At 39.7% G+C, this 26,835-nt stretch overlaps 1 protein-coding gene across 2 annotated transcripts in view; it reads left to right on the top strand.

Annotated features, from left to right (window-relative positions):
- The window catches only part of Kiaa0586 (KIAA0586 ortholog), a 94,389-nt gene that overhangs the window by 27,167 nt on the left and 40,387 nt on the right, over positions 1-26,835 (top strand). For both annotated transcript variants that reach the window (XM_041658236.1, XM_041658237.1), the window contains exons 13-26: positions 473-700; positions 1,877-2,051; positions 4,352-4,546; positions 6,841-7,028; positions 9,215-9,325; positions 10,182-10,262; positions 12,466-12,659; positions 13,806-13,924; positions 17,781-17,980; positions 19,691-19,847; positions 20,704-20,923; positions 21,554-21,807; positions 26,266-26,342; positions 26,490-26,612. In XM_041658236.1, the coding sequence (XP_041514170.1) occupies positions 473-700; positions 1,877-2,051; positions 4,352-4,546; positions 6,841-7,028; positions 9,215-9,325; positions 10,182-10,262; positions 12,466-12,659; positions 13,806-13,924; positions 17,781-17,980; positions 19,691-19,847; positions 20,704-20,923; positions 21,554-21,807; positions 26,266-26,342; positions 26,490-26,612 (2,322 nt within the window). The remainder of the gene's footprint in view (positions 1-472; positions 701-1,876; positions 2,052-4,351; positions 4,547-6,840; positions 7,029-9,214; positions 9,326-10,181; positions 10,263-12,465; positions 12,660-13,805; positions 13,925-17,780; positions 17,981-19,690; positions 19,848-20,703; positions 20,924-21,553; positions 21,808-26,265; positions 26,343-26,489; positions 26,613-26,835) is intronic.

Here is a 26,835-nt window from a genome sequence, read left to right as displayed (position 1 = left end):
TTATATATAGTCATCTTAGTTATATTATAAATCGTGTGCCTAAGTTTGTTATTCTAAAGTATTAACGTCATGTGATTCAAGTATCTGAAAGGTAAAAACTTTGCAATGCCCTCTTCCTGTACTTCTGTTGCCTCCTCCCCATGTCTCATAACTCGATAGCCTTTTAGTTTTAGGATTGTTTTGTTTACTTTCGTTTTATGAGACAGATCTCTCTGTGTAGCCCAGGCTGGCCTCCAGCTGGATCGCTCCTGTCTTCTGGTGCAGGAGTTGCAGGCATGTACTGCTGTGCTTCTTCTTAGGTTTTGTTCGTTTTTTCAGAAAGTTACTTTTTATGTGTAAGTTATTATTCTTTATTTTTAAAGCATTTAGAACTTCTAAACTATGTTTGTACAAATAATAAATTCCAGTAATTTTAGTGTAAAAGCATTACTATTTTCTTTGGCTTAAGTAATTTTAATTTTCTTTGCCGTAGGATGAACTTATGAGAAAAGATTATGAGCAAAAGAGATTTGATCCAAAGAATCAACGGAACAAGCAAGCTCTGAATATGAGTAGAGATATTAAAGCCAACACCAGAGACAAACCAGTGAGCAATTCTGCAATTCCAAGAAGACATTGTCAAAAACAAATACAGGAGCAGTTTAGGGATGCACCTGGAAGGAGCCGGCCTGCCTCAGGTTCACAGAGAGAGAGGAAAGAAGTGAGCTCCTAATCTGAGTTTGTGTTTAGATGCCACATTGTTCCTGGTCATTTCCTTAGAGATAGAAGTAATGGCATGGATATGAAAATTTTTAAACTCAAGAGCTGTACAAACCTAGAGCAGATTTGTACCATTGCCTACATAAGACTCTGGACCTGTAATGTGGAAGACCACATAAAATCTGTCCTTTCTTCTATTTTTAAAAATAATTTATTTTTATTTTATGAGCATTCATTAATGTTTTGCCTGCACGTATATCTGTGTGAGGGTGTCAGATCCCCTGGAACTGGAGTTACAGACAGCTGAGAACTCCTGTTTGGGTGCTGGGCACTGAACTGGTCCTCTGGACGAGCTTCCCATGTTCTTAACTACGGAGCCAGCTCTCTCTAGCCCCATTGTTTTTTACTTTTTGTTTCTTAAGAGACAGGGTCTTCTATGTTGCCCAGGCTGGGAAGACAGGCACGTAGCGCCATGCCCAGCTGTGGAACTCATACCTAGAATCACAGTACATAGCAGGGATTTCTAGAGATTATTCAGCTGCCTTTACTAGTCAAATCCGTGTCACGGAAAGGCACGTTCCATCTTCTTGTGTGTGCTCTATTTTAAACTTAAAAAATCACTTGTAATGCCTGATGAGTGCAAGACATGATTCTAGTTGCTTGGAGAGGTTTTCCTTACTGCTCTAGCTGGCCATTAATGTTTTTGTGCTAAGCATGGATTATTGAACAGAGAAATGCAATTAAATGCTTGGCTCTAATGCTTAATAAATGCTGCGTTTCTGTGGCATTTTGAGATTTCTTTATGTATTTTATGTTATATGGGTGTTTTGCCTGCATGTATGTCTATATACCAGAAGAGGACTTCAGATCCCATAGGACTACAGTCATAGATGGTTGTAAGTTACCGGGAGTTGAACCCGGGTCTTCTGGAAGAGCAGCCTGTGCTCTCTATCTCTCCAGTCCATTTCTGCGGCATTTTGATTATGGTTTAAAGTAGAGCTGGGAGTGTGTAAAATAATTTAAAGGCGGTTTAGTTTATTTAAACATAATAGCTATGTAAAATGTGTTTAACCATTAATACCTGAAAGTATACGCAGTAATGTAAAACCTTTTATGTTTGCTTAGGTGGAAGACATTGCTATTTTTATAGTAATGCTAACATTTTTTGCATTCGTAGGGACTCGTGAAGTCAACCACGGTATTACAAGATGAGGATTATATGTTACAAATATATGGGAAGCCAGTTTATCAGGGCCATCGCAGCACTCTTAAAAAGGGACCATATCTCAGATTCAGTTCTCCATCTCCTAAGGCCAAACCCCAGAGACCAAGAGTAATAGAGCTAGTAAGAGGTGAGGACGCTCATCTGTTGTGTTTACCGCATTGTTTACAGAATAAGCTTAATTCTTAATATTGCTCTTTATTTGTTAGCTACGCACACAGCTCAAGGTCCATGATCCCGGAGAAGGGGAGGGAGAAACAGCAGAGCTCCAATCTGCTGCGGCACCTGCTGCTTCCTAGTGAAGCATGTGTGTGGGCACTCTGGGGGTTTTGTTACCAAAAACTCGTAGCCAACAAAGATGATTGATTTCTTACTGACTTTTAATTAAATAAGAACATTTTCATTTATTAATATGTGTTTTGACTCATGTCAGCCATTTCATTTGCATATTTAAATGTAATATAGTTAAATATTGACTGTTAATTTTGATTACAGTTTGAAGTGTCTCTTCTTACATCTTAGACATTAGTAAGCTACCAACAGTGTAGTTAGTGGAGGTTAGCTCACTCTAGAGTTGGAGCTGTGGCAGTTGCTCAGCTCTCTTCCCTTTGTAAATGCTGGCTGAACCAATTGGTGATCCACTTACCTATGAGTCCTACAGATTTTTAAAGGCTTGCAACTTATTATATTTACCCTAATATTTCTCTTAAATATTGGAATTTTATTGTTAAAATTATATTTGGAGTTTTGAAAGCCTTTCTAAAACAATAGCTTAAGGTTTTAAAACACTTCAGATCCTTGGATAGCTTTTTTTTTTTAACAGAGGAAATAGGTGGAAATCTTTATTTTTATTTTATGTGAATTGGTATTTTACCTGCATGTATGTCTATTGCAAATCTCTGAAACTGAGATTACAGACAGTTGTGAGCTGCCATGTGGGTTCTGGGAATTGAACTAAGGTCCTCTGGAAGAGCAGCTAGTGCTTTTAACCCCTAAGCCATCTCTCCAGCCTCTCAAATAGCTTTTTCACTAAGCCTTTTAAGGTAAAAGTGAGTGACAGCTCTGGACATAGTACACATCCTTGGCCTTGTTACTTGCTGGTTTTCCTCTTTGACATGGAAAAAGAAATTCAAATTCTGTAAAGAGACAGATAATAAAAACTTTAAGTTTTTTTTCTGTTTATGTGATTTTGTTGTTTGTTTGTTGAGACCGGGTCCCTGTGCAGCCCTGGCTGTCTTAAAACTCACTATGTAGACTACTTGACTTTTAACTCACAGATCACCTGCCTCTGATGCCCAAGTGCTGGGGTTAAAGGTGTGTTTCCCCCAGATCTTGACTTTTTTTTTTTTTAAGAATTGTTTTTATTTATGTTTGTGTTTGGTGTTCCCAGAAGCCAGAAGAGGGTGCCAGATCCCCTGGAACTGGAACTACAGGTGGTTGGGTAGTGAGCCACCCAATGTGTATGCTAGGAACTGAACTCAGGTCCTCTGAACCATCTCTCCATCCCTTGTTTGTTTATGTTTTTTTTTTCTTTCGAGAGACAAGGTTTTTTGGTGTAGCCCTGGCTGCCTTGGAACTACTCTATAGACTAGGCTGACATTGAACTTTAGAGGTCCACCTGCCTCTGCGCCCTCTGTGTTGGGAGTAAAGATGTGCATTGCCACCACTGGATCAATTGTTTTTTTTTTTTTTTAAGGTAGGGCTCTTGATATTATAGCCCTGGCTCTCCTCAAACTTCTGGCAGCCTCCTGCCTCATCCTCCTGGTGCCGTGCCACTATGTCTGACAAACTTACAAGATCTTGATAACTTAGAATGTAGTATCTGTATAAATCTACATAATAGAATTAGAAATATATACAATAACATTAACTTATAAGTTTTAAGTAAGTGTAGACTTAGATTAACTACATAATTTCAAAGGATAAAAACTGGTTATTCAGAATTATATAATGAGTGAAGGTGTCATGAGGAAATGGGGGACAGTCCTAACAAATGGTCATTAGTTTCTTATATTGTGAAGGAAAATTAATGAGTTTGAAGATAAGTTCTTCAGAATCTTTATTCAACTTTTTAAAAATTATTGTATTATAGTAGCTGTATTCAAGTGTAATGGACAGGCAAACTGGTCTGCAGGTGAGCTGCCTGGTTTTTGTTTGAAGATAATTTTTATTTGAATATAGCTATGCTCATTTATAATCCATGACTGCTTGTTATATCACCAAAGTTGGATGGTTGCAATTGAGATAAGTCATTCCTGTCTGGCCACTTAATAAGTTTGCTAGCCTCTGATCTATGTATTATTTCTACTGGAGACCCTGTAAACTTATTAAATTGAATGAAATCTGGCTGAAAAAGAGTTGTATTTCACAGTGGCTAGGTAGTAGATACTTGTCATATTTTTAAATGTCTGCTACTGATGGTCGTTGTAGGCACTAAAGTCAAGTCGGCAAGAACACAGACTGACTTTTATGCAACAAAACCTATGAAAATGGATCCTAAACTGCAACATCCTATCACCACACTACCTCATGGTGACCAGCAATATCTGTTCAGCCCCAGCAGAGAAATGCCTACTGTTTCAGGGACCCTGGAAGGTCATCTAATCCCAATGGCAATTCTTTTAGGTAAGAAATGACGAATATGTGGCAGCGGAGAACGGGAAGGGACTCATTGCTTAGGATCAGTTGCAGGGGGCCACCTCCTTTCTTATGTCTGGGGAGAGCCTCAGATGTAGCTTATGCAGTGACAGTGATCTCTTCAGCAGTGAGTTCTCACCAGAATCTCTCTCCCAGGAAATATTCTCTGTGTGTGTTGCTGGTGTAGGTAATACGACTAACATGTCATTGGCCTGCATAATCCAAGAAGTCCAGTTTGTTTTAATATTATAAGTGTTAGGAGAGATACTTTAAAGCATTTTTATATACTTTTGAGCCAGGTTATGATAAGTAAAAGCTAGGTGGTCATATATTCTGGGTGAATAGTTGCTTATTTCCTTATATGAGGTCTTTATGAGTCATCCCGTTAAAAACTGGACAGATCTACTGGTGTGACATCACATACCTTTACTCAGGGACAAAAGGCATGGAAACTGCACGTCTGTGGGTGCTGGGAACAGAACCCCCCCAGATACTCTGTAAGCTGCAAGTGCTCAACCACTGAGCCATCTCTTCAACCCTAATTACATTTAAAAAAAGAGAGATTTATATTTTTAATTTGTGTGTTTTGTGTGTGCCTGTATGAGTTTATGTGTACAGTGTATGTGCAGACACCAGTGAAGGCCTGAGAGCAGTCAGTCACCTGGAACTAGAAGTTGTGGTGTTTCAGATTTAAGTGAAGTCTTTGATCCATTTTGAAATTTATTTTAGTATAAGGTGAAAAATATGAATTTGATTTCGTTCTTCTGCAGATAGAAACCCTTCTCTGCTAGCACCTTTGTTGAACTGGCTTTTTTTCCAGTGTACAGTTTTGCCTCCTTTGTTAAAAATTAAATGAGCATAGTGATTTTATTTCTGGTTTCTCTCTGTTCCATTGGTCTGCCTGTCAATTTTTATGCCAGGACCAGGCTGTCTGTGTCACTTTGGCTCTGTAGTATAATTTAAGATTGGGTATTGTGATATCTACATAGTGTTCTTTCTTTATAAGATTGCTTTGTTGATTCATGGTGTTTTGTAGTTACAAATACGTTCTTGTATTGTCTTTTCTAAACTTGTGAAATATGGCACTAGACTTTGGTTAGATATTGCATTAAATCTGAAAATGAATTTTGGTAGTATTGCCATTTTTCACAATATTAATTCTGCCAATCCAGGAGCATGGAATGTCTTTCTGTCATCTCTATCTTCTGTAATTTCCTTTTAATATCTGAAAGCATTTGTTGCAGAGGTCTTTTACTTCTTTGGTTAGATATATTCCTAAACGCATAAAGTTTTGGAGTTATTTTGAGTGAAATATTTTTCCTGATTTCTTCTCTGAGAGTACACTGTAATTATAAATGAGGCCTACATTTTATTTTTTGAGACAGAGTCTCACACTAGCCCATGCTGACTTTGAATTCATTATGTAGTCTAGGCTGACTTTAGACATCTAGGAGCTGGGATTGTGGGCATTTGCTGTGCACAGTCTCGGGGTCTTGGACCTGACTGGGTCAGCAAGAGAATGAAGGCAAGATAAACACACAGATGACACACAAAAAAACTGGGGTCCAATGAACTGGGCTCTCTGGTGAAGAAACCTTTACTCCTGGGAAGCTCACTGTTCATTTCATACAGTTGAACTGAGAGCCTGGGATTATTGAATACAGCTGAACAAGATGCCTACAGATAAACAAGGAGACAGGGTTAGTTAATCTTGATTGATTGGTTCAATCTCCAGGGGAGGAAATACGCAGGGGTCATGAGAGGAGAGGGTTACGGTGGACATTTTCTCCACACACTGTCTATATTTGTTTGACTGAGGAGGGCAGTCTTGCCATACCCTGACCCTAGCCAGGGCAAAGGGTTGCCATTTTCTGGAGGTGCTGAGGCTTTGAGGTCCTTGAAATGCCTGTGCCCACGTCTGTAGCACATTCCCCCAGGCTGCTGTGCCTGGCTCCTTCAGCTTTACTCTGAAGTGTAAAAAACAAGCAGGTTTTCTGACGTGAAAGCTGGCAGTATGGAGCATCTTCTAATATGTAGATGCTAACCTTTACTTTAAGAATAAGATAGTGTATGGAATGGGAATGACATACAGTAGCTAGTAGTTCGGCACTGCTGACAGCTGCCCACAGGCTGGCGTGGTGAGCACGTGTAGACCGTGGTGATGGAGAGGTGCTTAGGAGACGCCTTTCCTTTTGTGTGCAAGAGCAGTCACAAAGATCCAGACATTTTGATTTTTTCCTTTTGTTAGAAATAGTTCTTATTCTCTACCCTAAATTTCACAGGACAAACCCAAAGTAATAGTGATTCTGCACCACCTGCTGGAGTACTGATAAACAAGCCACATCCTGTAACTGTGACTACTTCCATTCCTCCCTCATCTCGAAAACTAGAAGCCAGAGTCAAGAAACCTAACGTAGCAGTTGTGGAAATGAAATCAGAGAAGAAGGATCCCCCTCAGCTCTCTGTACAGGTATGCCAGGGTGCGCGAGCAGACCCTGTCACAGCCACAGGAACCCTTGTCAGCCATTAGTACCTAAAACTGATTACATAATTTTCTGAAGACTTCGCTTTCATTAAGGTTCCTTTATTACTGTCAGGCTGTGATGCCTCTGTCCTTGTTCTGCAGCTCCTCTTCTCAGTCAGGGTCCACAGCAAAACTACAGGACATTATTCTAAAGGGTGTTGATAGTGTGCTGTGATTAACTTTTAAGAATTACCGTGCTGGGCATGGTGGGACATCCCTGTAGTCCAAGCCAAGGGGGCAACCATTGTAGCACTGCTGCAGGTTCAAGGCCAGCCTGATCTACTTAGCAAGTTTCTAGCTAGCTATTCAGCTAGGTCTGTGCAGAGAGTCCATGCCTCAGTAATAAATAAGTAAATAAATAACTAAATAAACCAAAACATACAATAAAAGAAACAATTGAGTTCATGAATTGATTAATATAATCAATACTTCCAATTTTATCCAATCATAAAACATGAATGAAAGTACAAAGAACTCATTTTTATACACCAAAAACATTCAGGTTAACCTTCTTCCCAATTTAATGTGAAATTTTAGTGAAATGCTAATTTTTAAAAAATATCATGAGATTTTGTTTTCGTGAACTTTAGGATAATTTTGATATCTGAAAGAATAAAGGGTTTAGAAAAATAAAAAGTTTGTTGGCTTATTTGGGGCAACATTTGAAAGGTAGAGGCTGAAAGATCAGGAGTTCAAGGTTATCCTCAGCTACAGAGCAAGTTCAAAGCCAAGCAGCAGGGTTACTAGACCAGTGTAGTAGGATTTCAGAATTCACTTTATTATTTAAAAAAAACATAGAACAGGATAGAGACGTGTTATGTTAAAGAGAGTAGACTTTATATAAGTGAAAAATGTATATTATATTCAGCTTAATGACATAAGAAACAAGTAATTTTAAACTCCAATTCTTTTGTTTGTTTTTTGTTTTTCAAGACAGGGTTTCTCTGTATAACCACCCTAATTGTCTTGGAACTCATTTTGTAGACCAGGCTGGCCTTGAACTCACAGAGATCCTCCTGCCTCTGACTCCCAAGTGCTGGGATTAAGGGCATGTACCACCACCATTCAACATAGACTCCAAATTCTTACTATATATACCAAATGACCTCCAATTTGGCACTCAAAAGTATAAAATACAAAGTCATAAAAATTTGAAGACAATTTCATTGGACTTTAATTAAAACTGAAACAAATTCTGGGTATTGGATCTGGATAAAGCAAATACTTTAGATATAATAGGGAAGAGAGATTTGAATTTCAAGTCTAAAAGTTACATATGTCAAAGAAATTTAACTGACAAGGAAAGCAGTGTATAGTGGCAGCATATGAAGGGAAGGTTCTGGTGAAGACTTTGTTTTAAATACAAAGACTTCTGTAAGTTATAAGAAAACATAGACCTAAATCCATTTGGAGTCCAATCCATGAATGAAAGTCTACAAAGGGTCAAGTATGGATTAATAAAAAGGAAATTAGATGTAAGTCTTGCTTGTAGCTAAGATAATAATTAAAATAATAATATACTCCCATTTAATTTTTGTTTTGCAAAACTGCTCATTTTAGTTGAGTGTTGGATAAAACTTAGAGGTACGTTTTTAGTGGTATAAACAAGGATTGGATAGTACTTTGCCAATAATTACGAAGCATATTGAATATCCTTGCTCTGTGGCCCAAAAAGCTCATCAGAATCGATCTAACATGAAGTTTGGGGAGAAAGTACTGCATGTATGAAGATACTGGGGTTTGTTTGTTGTGGTGGTGACCTATGTGTAACAACGAGAAAAACTGGCAGTAAGGATTTATGATCCTTAAAATATTATGCAGTTATTTAAAATATGAACTCTACAGAGAAGCAGGATAAGGTATTTATGGCCTAATAACAACGAAAACAATCAGGACCGAGAACACTAAATCTTGCTTAAATGGGTAATAAACAGAAAGGGTGTAGGTCGTCAAAGTGAAATTATCTTAAGAGAGAATTTTGTGTTTTTCTCTCTGTTTTGTATAATATGCTTTCATAATTCAAAGTAACAGTTAACCACAATAACAATTTAGAGGGTGTGTTTTGCTGTCCTTTTTGACAGTCACTCAAGTCCTAGAGGTAAACAGAACACTGATGTTCTGTTCTGTTGTAGATACTGCCTAGTGTGGACATCGATAGCATTTCATACAGCAGCGTTGACAGGCTTTCCTCTCCGCCAAGTCCCAAAGAAGCCTCTCTTCCGCCATTGCACACCTGGATCCAGGTAGGTGTCAGGGTTCTTCTATTGTAACTGTTACTCCATCAGGAGTTGTTTCTCTCCTTCCGGTATGTGGGTCCCAGAAATGAAGCACTGGTTGTCCAGTTTGGGGACAAGCACAGGTACAGACCTGCTGAGCCATCTTGCTAGTCCCATTTTTTTTTTTTTTTTTTTTTTACTTTAACACCAATGTAATCTGTTTCTGTTGTTTCTGAGTCTGCAAATGTGGACACTTGCATAGCTGCACTTTTAAGTACTTTCCTCAGCCTGTTGATAGGTGCTTTAACGTTTCCATGGAGTGCGGGGGAGATGGCTCAGTGGGTAACAGTGCTTGTGGCTAAGCTTGAGGACCAGAGTTTGATCCCCAAGACCCACATGATAGAAGGAGAAAACTGATTCCTGTATTTTTCCTTTGACCCTCTACATGATGGTTTGGTGTCATCATGGGCACACACAAAATAAACAAATGTAAATTTTTAAAATTTTTATTTATTGATTCAGCTTAAATGTCAAACTGGCACTTTTGTTTATTTTGTCTTTTGAACCAGCGTCTACACTGTAGCCCTGACTATTTTAGAACTTATCAACTAGCCCAACCGGAACTCACAGTAACCCTTCTGCCATGGCCTCCTGATCATTTTTTTAAAAATATTTTTATTGAAAATAATTTTCTATAGTTCTTTGAAGTGATGAGATAATGGGTTGAAGACTAACCTAGGTTTTATTTACTAATTAAATCAGTTCTGAATAGAATATTAAAGTAATAAGGCTGTATGAAGGTTATAGTATATGTGAAAATCTGGTAAATTATATGGACATATTTTAAGATTGAAGGCAGTAAAACTTTTTAATATTTCCTTAGACTCCAGAATTTATGAAGGTGGATGAAGAAGAGGCAAAGCTCCCAGGAACTGACTTTGATGAAGTAATTGATGTTATTCAGGTAAACAAAGCTTAGAGACAGAAGTCGTTTTTCCTACAAATACTTTTCCAGGTAGTTGAATGCCTTCTGGCTGTCATAACTATGTTGCATGGCTTTAAGAAACATGTTTTTACTTTGATTTAAATAGACTTTAACTTCTAAATATGATTATTTAGATTTCTTTTAAAATTATGAAGTATTTTTCTGTAGTATAATTTTGTCTTCATAAACTTAATGACAGCCCACCGTTTCCACCTGGAACATTACCTGCTGCCTTCATTTCTCTGGCCTTCTCCATTTTATTACATTTAACCTTGATTTCTGGAGGCAACGCTAGGTTTATTTTGAGAAAAAACCTTATAGTCTAAAATCCAAGAATGGATGTCAAAGTTATGAAATTGATGGCAGTAGTAAAATAGGAGAGAAAGATAGGAAAAAGTAAAATAGGTGAAAAAGGAGACATAAGATTAAGATTATTTTAGTATTATTAATAAGTCATTTAGTATTATTATTATTATTTTTTTATTTTTTGGTTTTTCGAGACAGGGTTTCTCTGTGGTTTTGGAGCCTGTCCTGGAACTAGCTCTTGTAGACCAGGCTGGTCTCGAACTCACAGAGATCCGCCTGCCTCTGCCTCCTGAGTGCTGGGATTAAAGGCGTGCACCACCGCCCAGCTTATTTAGTATTATATTAAGTCATCTAGCATTAGCAATAAATCATTCACATTTCCTTGACTTTGAAATTAAGATTATTTTGTTCATGAAAACTGAGGGGTGAGCATTTGTTGCCCTTGCAGAGCCCCTGCGTTCAGTTCTCAGTGCCCAGCATGGTGACTCACAGCTGCCCCTAACTCCTCCTGCCCTCTGCTGCCTCCTGCACACATGTGCTTCACGTGCTTAGACTCAGGCGCATATACACAAAATACATACATCGTTCAATGAGATCTTATTTTAGATTATGCATGGGTGTGCGTTGTATTTTTGTACCCAAGGTGTTTTCCCATGTGAATTCCACACAAGTGTTTTGAAGCTAGGAGCCTTATTTGTCTTTATATTCCTAACGTCTAGCATGCTCTTGTCTGGCTGACTTGTTTGTCAAGGTGCAAGTGGAAGAAGCGGTTGTAGACTTAATAGTAGATTTGGGTTAAGTGACAAGAGTCTCTTACTCCAGCTCTTCCTCTCACTATCTGAGGGCTTTATTCCTCAGTAGAATATTGATGAACTGTGATATATAAAGAGAATGGGCATTTTGAGATGATTAATTAATTATAGAGAAAATTATCTGTGTGATTTGGGCCAGAATGACGTGTGAAAGAGAAAGTGGATGGGGTAGAAGGTTTGGGTGGCAAGGTTGACCAGGAGTTGATAGTTGTTGAAGCTGGTGATCAGAGACATGTGATTCATATCATCTACGTATAACGTGTAATAATTAGGCATTATTTTATAAACTTTTAAAGATAAGGCATTTTTCATAAGGAAAAGTTAAAAAATTCAGAGATGACTTTGGGATGTGACACGGTAATGAAAGTAATGCATAAGATTAGCTGTATATTCAAATATAAATTTCAGCTTCTGCTAGAATGAAGAAATATTTATGATTATCAGGTTTTTTGTGATAATCAAGTTCATAAATTTCTGGATATTTCATAATGTTTAATGCTAGAATCCCCAAGTTTTTTAGTTATTGAATATATATAGGATGAATATTAAATTTTATTTTATTCTATTCTATTTTATTTATTTATTTTGAGACAGGGTTTCTTTGTGGCTTTGGAACCTGTCCTGGCACTAGCTCTTGTAGACCAGGCTGGCCTCGAACTCACAGAGATCCGCCTGCCTCTGCCTCCCGAGTGCTGGGAGTAAAGGCATGCGCCACCACTGCCTGGCCTGAATTTTATTTTTTATGTTGTGTGTATGGTGATGTGGAATCAAACCCAGGGCTTTATACATGTTAGACAGCTGTTCCACTCCGAACTACACCCAGAGCCTGAACACAGTTTAAAAAACACAAACCATGTAAATGCATTTTCTCCAGTGTCATGTATGATTGATGTCTGTGCTGTGTAGTGTGTATGCTATATTTAACGTCTTATCACTTAAGTGGAAAGGTCATTGGCTGGTTTGTGAATGTTGGTTAATTCATATAGCTGAGTTCTTTGCCTATGCTTGGTACTCATGTTGAGCAGATGTATGAATGTAATACTTGGTTTTTATGATGTTACCAGGAAGAGGAACAGCGTGATGAAATTCCCGAGTGCTCTGCCCCGGTGCTGGAGTTTAACAGAAGCGTTAAGGTCGTTCCTACAGAATACAATGGTCCTTCGTTTCCTCCGGTGGTCTCTACTTTTCATCCCACTACTGATATTTTGGATAAAGTAATTGAGAGGAAAGAAACATTGGAAAATAGTTTAATTCAGTGGTAAGTTTCTAATCCTATTGGCATTCATAGAATCAGAATAGCAGATATAAATGGATGTGGCTTAGAGGAGGACTCAGTAAAAATGAAACATAGGGTACTGGTGTGTAAATAAAGCAAGAGACACAATATAAACCTAGTGTATGACACCTTAATAATATAGTTTGCACCAAACAAGTATTTGAAATATATATCAGGTTATTAAGTGTACTTATCTCTGAATCTAGTATTATGAGTGAACCTTACCAATTTTTATTTATTTATTTATTTATTTATTTATTAGTTTTTCGAGGCAGGGTTTCTCTGTAGCTTTGGAGCCTGTCCTGGCACTAGCTCTTGTAGACCAGGCTGGTCTCGAACTCACAGAGATCCACCTGCCTCTGCCTCCCGAGTGCTGGGATTAAAGGCGTGCGCCACCACTGCCCGGCACCAGTTTTTAAAAAAAATTCATTTTCTGAATTTTCCATAATGAAATTAATCATTTCTATAACAATCGTTTTTACTGTGCCTGTTAACGGCCCTAAGCAATGAATTGGAAGAAATCTCCTAGTTTTCCCTTTTCTTTCCCTCTTCCTACCAGTGACCTAGGAAATAACATTTTTCTTCTTTTTCAAGGAAAAGAACCCTCCTGGAAAAGTTTCTACCCTGCCTTGCGATCTGTTTGTGTTTCATTGAGACGAGAACAGGACTTTTTCTAGCATTTTTAAAATAAAATCATTTCATTCTAATTAACTCACAAGTAGAAACATTCCTTGGCTAGTTTAAGGATGCTGTGTAAGCCTTGCCCCGTCCCAAACTCTGCTCGGTGAGCTTCATGGAGCTTTGATCTGGTGTGACTGTGAGTGTGTTCTCTGGGTGAGACGCACACTGTCAAGTGCATAGTACACTGGATGATCATTCACCCAAATCTCAAAGTTAACTTGGGGCTTGCAGGTAGCTTTCTGTCAGTCTAGTATGAAAGCTCTAAGTCTGTTTCATAGTCTGTCCCCCAGGAGGGCTTCCCACGCTCGTTCTTTTCCTTCCAGGTGTACCTGTCAGATGGCTGCTTTCCCATGGCTGTGCTGTGAGCACAGCTTATTCTTAAAGGGGACAATAGCTAACGTTTTATACTTTTAACCAATTTAGGTGTATTTAACTTTATACTTCTAGGGTAGAACAAGAAATAATGTCAAGGATTATCTCTGGGCTCTTTCCGCTGCAGCAGCAAGCCAGACTCGATGCCAGTGTTTCCATTAGTGAGGCAAGCGAGCCATCAGCTTCTGACATTGGTACGTGAAATGGACCTGTTGTCACTGTTGCTATTAAATGTTAAAGCCTTTATTTTTTTGTGGATTTCTGTATCCTGGTGGTCACCTGGATCCTTGCTGTCTTACTTTCTGCTTCTCTGTGGATGACATTAGTATGTCTTTCCCCTCTTATTATATATTGCAGCTTTTGGGTTGCTAAACCATTCTCCATATATATATATATGTATGTACATATGTAAGTTATATAAATATATTATGTAAATATATTCATTATATATGTTCATGGAGAAACAATAGAATACTGTGTGAGTGCATGAGTGCATGCATGCCCAGGCCAGAGGTAGCTTTTGCAATTCAGTTCTCTCTTGCACAGTAAGTTCTAGGAGTAACTCAGGTCATCATCGGGGGCAGTTCCTTTCTTTCAGGCCCCTACTTTATTTTTCTCATTGCTGCAGTCAAGTACCTAACAGAGGCAGGATTTGTTTTGGCTGGTGGTTTGAGAGGGTAGAAGTTCCTTGTGGTGGCAAAGACATGCAATGGGAGCATGCAGTGACCGGTCACGTTACATCCTCAGGAAGCACAGGAGACGTAAATGCGTCATACTCAGTTCCTTCCTCTTTTGAATACAGTCCAGAGCTCTAGTCCATGGGATGGTGCTGCCCATTGAGTGAGTGTTTTTCTCCTACTCAAGCCTCTCTGGAACTGTCCTCATAGATACGTCTAGAGGTGTATCTCCTAGGTGACAAGATTAATTATCAAAATCAATTTATAATAGGTATCAGAGTTTATTATAGTCTTACATACCATCCTCACTCACTAGACTATAAACCATTCAGTATTATAGACGCTGCTTCTTCAGTGCCTCGTGTTTTACTGGGATCCCCATGAGGGCTTGAGCATTCACTGAATGGCTCAGCGAGGCGTTCTTTAAGCTCATCCCATTCCTCTGCCCCTCCCTCTTGCATCTCTTTGGCTCTCCTGATTCTTCTTTTCCACTTTCCTTCTACCCCACAATTTGTCTTTTTTCCCTCCCTACCCCCCACCCACTTAACTCTCTGTCCTTTCTTTCTCTCTTTAGAACACAGATAGGCAAAAAAAACAAACCAGAATTGGGGCGGGGAGGGAATAAAAAGAAAAGAAAGAAAAAGCACAAGAAACACACACACCAAAACAAAATCCATAAAAACACAAAGTCAGAAACCATGATATACAAATGAAAGAACAATAAGACCAAAAAGCTCAAACCAAGCAATATAACACAGAAAGTCTGTAGAAGTACCATTGAGTTCTTTTTGTATTAGTCCTCTACTGCTGAGGTTGGAGCCTCCCCTAAAGTGTGGTTTATGTACCCAGCGAGACTCCACTAGAGGAAACTAATTTTTCTTTTGCACACTTGTAGATAGCTTCTTGGTTAGGGCTGAGAGTTAGTGTTGACTTTCCCTTCTCATTCGGGATCTGGTCTGGCTTGAATCTGTGCAGGCCCTGTGTATGCTATCATGGCTTTTGTGAGTTTAAATGTTCCCTGAGCCCTGAGAGTTTGATGAATGTGTCCCACTTAAGACTGAGTATTCCAGTCTCTCACTCTCTGCACATTGTCCAGTATGGGTGTCTGTGTTAGCAGGCTCAGCTTTAAAGCCTTTGGTAGGCATGCTATAATCCATGTCATCGCAGAGGTTAGTATAGTAAAGGGTTAGGGAGGAGGGGAGGGGCTCCTAAGGAAGGGGAAATAGAATATACAGTGTGGAGAAGCAGCGGGAGGATTAAACAGGAACAGGGAGGGAATATGGGGAGGGACAACTAACACTGAGTGCATTTGAGGGGTCAAATGGAAATACAGTACTTTAGAAGCCTCTTTAAAAAGATATATATGTATATATATATGTATATATATATATACATACATACATATATATATACACACACATATAAAATGAAGACATCAGTCTTGTTTTTTTTTACCTTTTTTTTTAAATTTATTTATTTATTAAAGATTTCTGTCTCTTCCCCTCCACCGCCTCCCATTTCCCTCCCCCTCCCCCAATCAAGTCCCCCTCCCTCGTCAGCCCAAATAGCAATCAGGGTTTCCTGCCCTGTGGGAAGTCCAAGGACCACCCACCTCCATCCAGGTCTAGTAAGGTGAGCATCCAAACTGCCTGGGCTCCCACAAAGCCAGTACGTGCAGTAGGATCAAAAACCCATTGCTATTATTCTTGAGTTCTCAGTAGTCCTCATTGTCCGCTATGTTCAGCGAGTCCGGTTGTATCCCAGGCTTTTTCAGACCCAGGCCAGCTGGCCTTGGTGAGTTCCCAATAGAACATCCCCATTGTCTCAGTGTGTGGGTGCATCCCTCGAGGTCCTGAGTTCCTTGCTCGTGCTCCCTCTCCTTCTGCTCCTGATTTGGACCTTGAGATTTCTGTCCAGTGTTCCAGTGTGGGTCTCTGTCTCTGTCTCCTTTCAATACCTTTCTACACTACAATTGGAAAAGCTAGTTGATGCAGCCTGGGCTAAAGGGAGGGAGCAGCTCCTAGTCACATAGAGTAAAACTGATAGCAAAGCCCTCTTGTTTTAACAAGATGGGTGGGCCACTGGGCTCACAGGAAATTTCAAAGTTGAATCATTCACTATTCTACAGCTGTTGCCAAGGAAATCTCAGTAGAGTAGAGGACACAACTTTAATAAGCTGAATGGCAACTTTAGAACCAAAACAAATAAACGACAAAAAAAAATGAGATAAAAATAACCCCACGTCATGGCTCATTAGTTAATCTATAGAAACAACAGAACAAACAGCCAGTGAATTTGTGGATAGAATAAAATTACCCAGTATGAAAATAGACAATAAAAGTAAATTAGGAAAAATATTAGCAAACCCCTAGAACACTTGGGACTTTAATGTTTGACACTCTGTTTTCAGATTCGCCACCAAGAAAGGTAAAATGGAGCTGAAAGGTAACCCAAAGAGTATATTTCAACTGGGTAACAAACAAACCTACACATGGAGGAGGGTCGGGACTGGTCATGATTCCTTGGCAACAGCTGTAGAATAGTGAATGACATCAGTCTTTTGTAAATGGTAATTTAGTCGCCAGTTCTACATATGCAGTTTGACGAGTTTTAAAGTAGCTATGCATTTCTGTCAATAACAAAGTATCCTTGAGCTGCTTTGCAGACCGTTCCCAGGCTCTACCCATGCGCGGTGGCCCTAACAACTGTGATTTGCCTTTCTGTCGCTGGATTTTAATCTTTGAAGACTTTCATACATAAGTATTACATAACATTTTTGTTGTTGTTGTTGGCTGACTTTTATTTAGCTTGGCATTATGTTAACTTTTAAAATGTATAGTGTGTTTGTCCACCTTAATTTGTGTGCAGCAGGTGTTCTTTTTAAAAACATTTTTTTTATTCCTGTTTTTCCAATCTTGGATTAGCCTATTCTTCCTTTACAGCCTGCCCTTTAACTCCCAGACCCTGTTAGAGAAGCTTGAGGAACAGCATGCAGTGTTGTGATCATGCACCTGAACTAGAGGGAGGGGCGTGGCTCCTGCTTACTGCATCCTGTGTTTGCTGAGGAGTGGACTTAGCATTGTTTTCAGCTGAGGACGTTAGCACAGATGTGACATTCATTAATTTCTGCAGTGGGGGGAAGAAGTCATATTAAACTTACTTGTTTATTAAACCAAGTTTGTTGCTTTGTTGAAAGAGGATGCTTATTTACGCTGTTATCTGTCCTTCTGAGGCAAGTAGACTTGCTTCTCTTCTTATCTTTGCTCTTCCTCCCATCCTCATCACCCATAGGTCGGCATCTCTAAACTGTAAGAATGAAGGTTTGGCTGGTAAGCCATGTTTCTTGGTGTTATTTGAAGTTCTTGTTTCTCAGTTGTAGGGACAAGCAGTGGAGCACTCCAGCTTTTTATTGATGCCGGGGTTCCTGTGAGTTCAGACATGATCAGCCACTTTGTGGATGAAGCACTTGCTGAGACCATTGCTGTCATGTTAGGTGACAGAGAGGCAAAGAAGCCAGGGCCTGTTGCCACAAGTGTTTCTGGTGATCCTTCAACAAATGAAACTAACCTGCCGGTAGGAACAACTTTACCTCCTTTTGTGACTTAAGAATTGTGGGGAAATTTTTTAGACATTATTTAAGAGCAAGTGTGTATGTGTGTATCTGCTTGAGATAGGTCTTACCCTATAGTCCAAGCTGGCTTGGAGCTCTGTATTTCGGGGTGGCCACAAGATCATGATAATTCTCCTACTTCAGCCATTTCAACTGCATAAAAAGATGCATTTTAAACTTCCTGTTGTAAGATTGTAAATTGTAGCTGGGTGGTTGTGATGCACACCTTTAATCCCAGCACTCAGCAGAAGCAGGTAGATCCCTGAGTTTGAGGGCAGCCTGGTCTACAGAGTGAATTATAATACAGCTAAGACTACACAAAGAAACCCTATCTCAGAAAACAAAGCAAAAATAAAAAGAGATCATAGAATGCAATAAAATCTTATTCCTTGTTTCTGTAATTAACATTTCCCCTAGCATATAATTATTTTATTTTTGAGATTGGGTTTCTTTTAGCCCAAGGTGGCCTTAAAGTCTCTATGCAGCTGAAGCTGACTTTGAACTGGGTTCAGGTATGAGCAATCACACTCAACATTTTTTTTTTTAGAAATTTTAAAATCTGCAGCAAAGTTACATGTGTGATACAGTAACCATTTTTTCCCTGTATTTACTTACATTTCACAGTTGATGGCAGTTGAACATATTTCTAAAATCTGTCTCTATATCTGCCCTATATTAAAAAATTATTTTATTGTTTTAAATGTATGAGTGTTTTTTTCTGCACGTATGTCTGCCACTTGTGTGAAGTTCCCACAGAAACCAGAAGGTGGCATCAGATCTCCTGGAAACAGACAGTTTTGAGCTTCCATGTGGGTGCTGGGCATTGAATCCTGGTACTCCGGACGAACTGCTAAGCCGTCTCTCCAGCCCCCTATTATATTTAAAAACATTCAGAAGTTGAGGATATATGACTCTATCTTAAAACCACTGGCAGTATTTCCTAAGAAAGTTTCTTTGTTTTTTTATTAATTATTTCAGTAAACATACAAAAATAATGGGTTATAACATTTCACACATATGTTGTTTGCTCTCTCATGTCCTGTGCCTTCCTTCCTCTCTTTGTCCTCCTCCCTTACACACCGTGTGATAGGTAATAGATGTATGCGCTTTAGTAACTCGATGCTCAGAGTGAGACTTTCTAACCCGGTCCCCGTGCACCTCCCTTCCTTCCCTGCACTGCACATGTTTTCATGGCAGTGATTAAGACAGTTTGGAAAAACAAGTATAAACAGGGAGTGTATAATTGTTGAGAATAAAGGCTTTTGGGAAAACTTGAACTGATACCTCAACTCTATATTTTATTTAGCCTTTCCTATACAATAGAGATACTTTTAGAATTTAAAAGTCCCCTAAATTTTTAAGTTTAGTTTTGGGAGTTTTTTATTTTTTAGGAGATGAGGTTTTATTATATTGTCCAGGCTGGCCTCCGACTCTTGAATCTAGTTAATCCTCCTTGTTTCTTTCAGAGGCAGAGTTACTTCAGTTGCCCAAGAGTATTACACTGGCAACTAAATACTTAAGAACCAGAGAACTTTTAAGCTCCTATGTTATTGTTACTTTGCCCATCGCTTAAGTTCTGTATAGTCTATGATTGAGTTCATGTTACTGTTTCATATTGATTTTGTTTGGGTGATTATAAACATAGTGTGTCTTGTTTCACTAAATTATCTTAGGTAAGAGTTTGTACTCCAGTAGCTACACCACAGCCTACTCCTCCATGCTCGCCACCGCCTCCTCAGGAGCCCGTGTTAGTAAAAACTCCAGATTCTTCTCCCTGTGACTCAGATCAGGATGTGGCTTCCCCTCTTAAAGAGATATGTGCTGAAAAAGGTAGAAACCTTGTTTCCTTAAAAACATTGGTTTGTGTGTGTGTGCACACACACACCATGGTACGTGTGTGGAGGTCAGGGGAGAACTGTGAAGCTGGTTTTCTCATTCACCGTTATATGGGACCATGACTGAAGAACTCTGGGTGTCAGCCAGATGCTTCACTTGCTGAAGCATCTTGTCTGCACTTAAAAATTCTGTAATTCAGTTTTACTTTTGGCAACTATAGTTTTTGATTAGGAAATACCGTTTCTTGCAAGGAAACTAAGGAATTGGTTGTCACTTGACTGTTTATGTAGCTGTCACAGAATACCATACACTAGGTAATTTATATGTTAAAGAGGTTTTTTTGTTTTCTTAAAATTTAGGAGTCTATGATGTCAGACCAAGGGGCCACCTCTGGTGAGAGCCCCCTTGCTATATCTTGAATGGTAAAAAGCATCTCTAGCAGCCAGAGAGCCTGCAAGCTGAGGTCTTCTTTCTCATGGAACTGCTAATCCCATGTCAGGCTCATCTACCCCTGGGTGGCTCACAAGGGATCATGCTGCACACTACAACGTGTGGATTGAGGATTAAGTTTCTAACGTGAATTTGCACGGGAGGCATTCATGCCTCTCTATTGTTTCTGAAAATATGTAATCTAATAACTGCTTAGACTGCTTTTAATGTATGGCAGTTCTAAAAATGCCATCCTTTCAAGGTTTTACTTTTTATACCTTAACAATTTTAGAAATTTTATTAAAAGCCATTATTGTTGTCATTGTTATGATTGCCATTATTTCAATGCCAGAGGTTATCTGGAACAGTAAGTCATCTTACTAGAAAGCTGCTTACTGAGTTGTTTCTTTTTTATCTTCAGGAAGTGATGTACCTGCCGTCACACTTGTTAGTACCCCAGTGGTTACCCCGGTTACCACACCTCCCCCAGCAGCCGCACTTACCCCAACTTTGTCTGAAATTTCCATTGACAAGTTGAAGTTATCAAGCCCTGAACTTCCCAAGCCATGGGACAGTGGAGACCTGCCGCTGGATGAAGAGAATCCCAACTCTGTTGAAGAACTTGTTCACCCGAGAGCTATGTAAGCGCGAGCACACCCTTGTTCTGCAGCCCTGCCTGTCTCTTTTTACACTCTACTCCTGCATGTAAAGTGGATAAGAAGGCCTGGGGGATGGCTTGTTAGGAAACCCAGGCTTGTCTGGAATTTTCTGGAACAACTAGGTTGTTACTAAATTGCTAATCCTCCTGGCTTAGCCTTCTTAGTGCTGGGAAGACAGGCATGTTGCCACCATTCATGGTTTTCATCTATTCTTTAGGAAAAAAACCAAATTGTATACAATATAAATATTTTTAAATTAAATTTATTCATACTGTCTCATCTTTGCAAAAGGCTTAGGTAAGTAAGAGTAAACTGTCAGATTACTAATGAAATATAAAATAATTTCTCTAGTGTAGATCATCATTTATTGTAATCAATTAATGTTTATATTACTAAATATCACATATAAATTTTCTTTGTGGCTAGAGCAGCTTTCAAGGTGGCCCCTGATTAAAGCACAACACCTTCGGAAAATAACTTGTTGATTAGTTATGTTAGTGTAGATCATATAAATACTTTGCTAAAAGAGACAGGTAAGTCTGTTTTTGTATATATGAATGGATGTAGACCTTCAGTGAACCTGTAATTGAAAATGTGCCTTTATCTTGTTAGTGTAATGTCTGTGGCCAAAGATGAAGAACCTGGGAGTGTCGACTTCCCTGCTCAGCCTGCACCACTAGAGCCTGCTCCCTTAACCCCACTTCCTGAGGGCGCCAAGGTCCCTTCTGCTCAGCAGATACCAAGTTCTGGCTCATCAACACTGGAGAACTCTTTGAGCATTAGTGCCACTGAGACAGAAACTCTGGACAGACATATCTCTGAAGGGGAGATCTTACTTAGCTGTGGCCAGAACTTGGCTAACAAGAGTAAGTTAACATACAGTAATTGATTTTGTTGGTTACATTATAGTAATTTCCCTAGTGATAACTTCTGTTAAAAATGTTTTTCTTAACTTTCGAGTTTTAGCATGGCATAGTAGAAAGAAGAGCTGCTCTGTGAGGGTGGTTAGCCTTTCTGGGCTCTGACTTTGAAGAATAAAATCTCCCTCAGAATTCTTTCCTTTTAGAATTAATTTGAAAATAGCTTGAGATATATTCTATCAGCCTGTTTTTTTCTCTGCATACGCAGACACACAAATACATACTTATGTGTTTATATGTACCTTTATATAGGATCATGCTGTGTATATTATTATAAAACCTGAACTTTTTACCAAGTAATGTGTGGTAAACATATCTCAACATCAGCACATGGGTCATGTCTTTTTCCAGTGGTGTGTTGTAGTAATAAGGGCGGCGGGGCCGATTCCCCAGCACCCCAGCCGCCCGCTCTGCTAGCTTACGCCCCGAAATAACAACACACAAACTGTATTCATTTAAACACTGCCTGGCCCATTCTCTTCTAGGCTAATTCTCACATAATAATTTAACCCATTTCTAATCATCTGTATGTAGCACCCCAAGGTGCGCTTACCGGGGAGATTCTAGCCTAGTCCATCCTGGGTCGGAGCTTCATCCCGGGAGCAGGGCATGGCATCTCTCTCTGAGGCGTCTGCTCCTGAGAGGAAAGCTGTCAAGACTGAGCTCACTTCCTCTTCCTCCCAGCATTTTGTTCTGTTTACTCCTCCCACCTATCCTCTAACCAATAAAATGGGCCAGGGCAGTGCCTTTATTAGCCAATGACCTTCCTCCATCATTTCCCCTTTTTCGGTTTAAACAAAAAAAAGGCTTTAACTTTAACATAGCAAAATTACATATAACAAAACAGTTATCAAGTAAAAGTTACAATAATCTTTATCATAACTAAGGAAAACTATAACTATAACTAACTATTCTTAACTCCATCAAAGACTCCAGAAAGATATAATATTACCTAAGTAAACAAGAACTAAGAAACTTTTAAAACTCTAGAAATGACAGAGACATCTCGCTGCCTGGACAGTCACCCAAAGTTCCTCTGTACCGTTGGGGCATCCATCTTCAGCCTTCAGGCCCATGGTATCCAGCAGACATTTCCATAAAGCAGGAAAATTCAAAGTCAGTTCAGTCACTATCTGTTGTGTCCTGCAGAATGTCTCGCGGACTCTTTCATGAATCAGGAACCCTGAAAGATCATCTCACCTTAGACAAGTTCAGTAGTCTTCACAACCTCTCTCTGTGGGTTCTCTGTGTCCAGTTTATGCAATAGTCCAGGCAAGAGCAGTTTCTTGCCCAAATGGCTATCAAACTCCATAAGGATCCTCTTCTATGCCCATCTTCCTCTTGAAGTAGATTGGTGCTGCCAGGAGCAGAGTGTCTCATTGTCATGAAAAGTCCTCAGTTATTAAAACATTAAATGTCCTATTCTGTAATCTTTGAAAGACATGAAGAATGTCTATCTAAAATATATCTCTATATATCTAGAAAATCTAACTAACATGACTACAAGCTTTACTATTATCGATGATTATCCATTAACAACCTATATTTCTTAATTATACAGTACATATTTAAATGAACTACACAATCACAACACCTTAATCAATATCAGAAACACTTATACATATAACAGAATTGACTGTAAATCTCTATCAATAAAGCAAAATCTATACTAATGCAAATTATTCATACCTATATCATATCCCCCTTTAAATGTAAAAGAATATTTATAAACATTTTTTGGGAATATGGGCGCAGTTATTTCTCTCCAAACTGCTTCCTGCTGAATGGGGGCGTCGTTAATTAGGTCTTTCACGGTATAACCTGTGTGCTAGTTTCATCTCAGTTGGCAGTTGAGCGAAGCAATTTTTTGAAGGCGTTCACACCAACCCTTCAGGAGGGCGTGGTCCATCATACCAAATCGGAATAGAAGAAATGAACAGCGTCTCATCCTCTGTGAAAACAAAATAAGAAACTCCTTTCCAAAGCATCATGTCCTTAGATCCAAATTTCAAAGTCAAGGCATTTTCACAATATTTATGTTGGATTAGTTCAGCAGCATTTATAAATAAATATCTTTTAGCAACTGTTGCTCCTTCCTCAGCATTTAAATAATTTAAAGAGAGCATAATAGCATACAGTATCAAGATTCTCTGTGTATTTTCCATCTTTGTGAAGCTTTGTTTTAACCTCTATTTTGTTTATTTTTACTTTTAACTCTTTGCTTTTTGAGACAGGTTCTCTGTATCTTTGACCTGAAGTAACTCTGTAGACCAGGCTGTCTTTCAACTCTCAGAGATCTGCCTGTCTCTGCCTCCCAGGCATTTGGGATTAAAGGTGTACACTATTACACCTTGAATTCACAGAGATCTGTTTGTCTCTGCCTTCTAGGCACTGGGATTAAAGGCGTGTGCTACCACATACAACAACTCTCTTCCTTTTTTTGTTTTTTACTTTAAGAACTTCAACTTTTAGTCTGCATATATTTTTAACACACTTTAAACCATTCAGAAATTTTCTTTGTCTTTGAATCTCTCTTTTTCTGACCACACGAGTCTTTAATTTACCAAGCAATATCAGTAGGATTAAAGGCGTGGCTTTGCCAGCTAGATCCAGTCCATTCCTTAGCTTTCCAGCCTCATGGCTGAGGTACTGGCTGTAGCCATGTTTACTGCTATAACTCTATGGCATTTCAAGGTCCCTGCCAGCACGCGAGCTTCAGCAGCCTTTGCTTGCAAACCGCACGAACCGCCTGCGTAAAAGAGTCAGAGTTTGCCCTGGCAGGACAGCCCAGAAAGCCGGCATTTTTAAACGGCGCAGCTTTTTTCCTGCTATGGCTGAAAATCGAAAAGCATGTGTTCAGCTTTTCGTCAACACCATTTAAGTGTTTCATGGCAGGACCTCTTAATGAGCTGCAGGCTTTGCAGCTAAAGCTGAGTCAGGAAGCCTCTCTTAGGTGAGGTGCTTGCTTGCCTCTAGCAAGCAGAGTAGAACCGAGAAATTGCTGCTACCAAGAAACCAGGCACAATGCTTTCATTTTGTTCTAGAATTACTTCCCAAGCTGTCTCAGGCTTTATGTGGAAGCAGTTGTCCACGTGGTCGCCATATGAAGTAAGAGGGGCGGCGGGGCTGCGTCCCCAACACCCCCGCCGCCTGCTCCCCGGCCGCCTGCTCGGCTAGCTTACGCCCCGAAATAACAACACACAAACTGTATTCATTTAAACACTGCCTGGCCCATTCTCTTCTAGGCTAATTCTCACATAATAATTTAACCCATTTCTAATCATCTGTATGTAGCACCCCAAGGTGCGCTTACCGGGGAGATTCTAGCCTAGTCCATCCTGGGTCGGAGCTTCATCCCGGGAGCAGGGCATGGCATCTCTCTCTGAGGCGTCTGCTCCTGAGAGGAAAGCTGTCAAGACTGAGCTCACTTCCTCTTCCTCCCAGCATTTTGTTCTGTTTACTCCTCCCACCTATCCTCTAACCAATAAAATGGGCCAGGGCAGTGCCTTTATTAGCCAATGACCTTCCTCCATCAGTGTGTGATCTATCCAAGTGAAGGGGTTCGTATAGATAGCTTCCGTGTATACCAGGCTGTAATGGCCACTGTTGCACGTAGCTTCCATAACCTATGTCTGCAAGTGGACTTGCTGAGGCAGGATTGCCTCCCTCAAGTTAGCAATGCGCTGTCAGTGTGCTTCCTGGAAAGATTAACCGCTTTTAGTGTTATTCACTATTCAGTGCGTTTAACAGCCTGTCAAGGTGCCCATTTCTCAGAGTCATAGCTGCTGTGCTGCTTGCAGTCACTTTAAAATTCTGACCTGGGGCTCAGTGCCTGAGAGCATTTGCTGCCCTGCTGGAAGATCTCTGTTCAGTTCCCAGCACCCATATGCTGGCTCACACCTGTTTGTAACTCTAGTTCCAGGGGCTCAGATGCTGTCTAATGGCCTTCATGGTACCAACCATGTACACAGTGCACAGGCCATACATGCAGGGAGATCACTCATACACATAAAATGATAACTAAAAATTAAATTAAAAAACAATTCTGAGCCAGGCATGGTGGCACATGCCTTTAATTCCAGCACGGGGGAGGCTGAGTTCAAGGCCAACCTGGTCCACAGAGTGAGTTCCAGGACAGCCAGAGAAGCCCTGTCTTGAAAACAGACAGACAGACAAACAAACAAACAAACAAACAAAAAACCCCAACAACAACAAAAACAACTTTGACAGAGTAGGTGAAATAAAAAGATGTGTAGGTGAGTAATTTATTTAATAATGACCTAAATATGAACTTTACCAGTTTTTCTACTGAACTGTAAGTTCAAATATAACGTTCTGTGCTTTCTGGCCAGATTACTTAGTAAATGTCTTCTGGTTTTCTAAATCACTCTTCTTTGCTTCAAGTCTTAGGAAATGGGGACTTGCACCTGCTGAACGTGAACGACAGCCTATCCAGCACTCTGCACGATGCCTTTGACATGGTAAGGAAGAACTGACTGCAGCTGTGCTCTCGGTGGCTGTGTGAAAATAAGATCATCTTTTGAAAGATACTGGTGTCATTTCTTCCTACAGTTTTATTAGTCATAACTGTTTAATAACCTCTTCTGATGTCCTTGTGTTTGCTCTAGGAAGACGACCCTCCCAGCGAAGGACAGGTGATTAGGAGGCCCCACAAAAGGCTTCATCCAAATGCGATTCTTTCGCTTTTTACTAAGCAAGAACAGGAGTTACTAGTTTCACAGCAAGCAGAGGTAATGTTCAACCATAAAGATGTTGGTTCCTTTATCTAGATATAAATATAGGGGGAAATTAAATAGCTAAGTTTTTTTTAAAAAAAAAAATTGGAAACAGGATTTCTCTGGTAACAGCCCTTGCTGTCCTGGAACTCACTTGGTAGAGCAGGCTGACCTTGAACTCACAGAGCTCCGCCTGCCTCTGCCTCCTGAGTGCTGGGATTAAAGGCGTGCACCACCA

Source organism: Microtus oregoni, unplaced genomic scaffold (genome assembly GCF_018167655.1).
Source record: "Microtus oregoni isolate MIOR12 unplaced genomic scaffold, Mior012 000009F_ref0000495, whole genome shotgun sequence".
NCBI lineage: Eukaryota > Metazoa > Chordata > Mammalia > Rodentia > Cricetidae > Microtus > Microtus oregoni.
The sequence above is the reverse complement of the archived record's forward strand: the minus strand, read 5'-3'. Positions and strand labels throughout refer to the sequence as shown.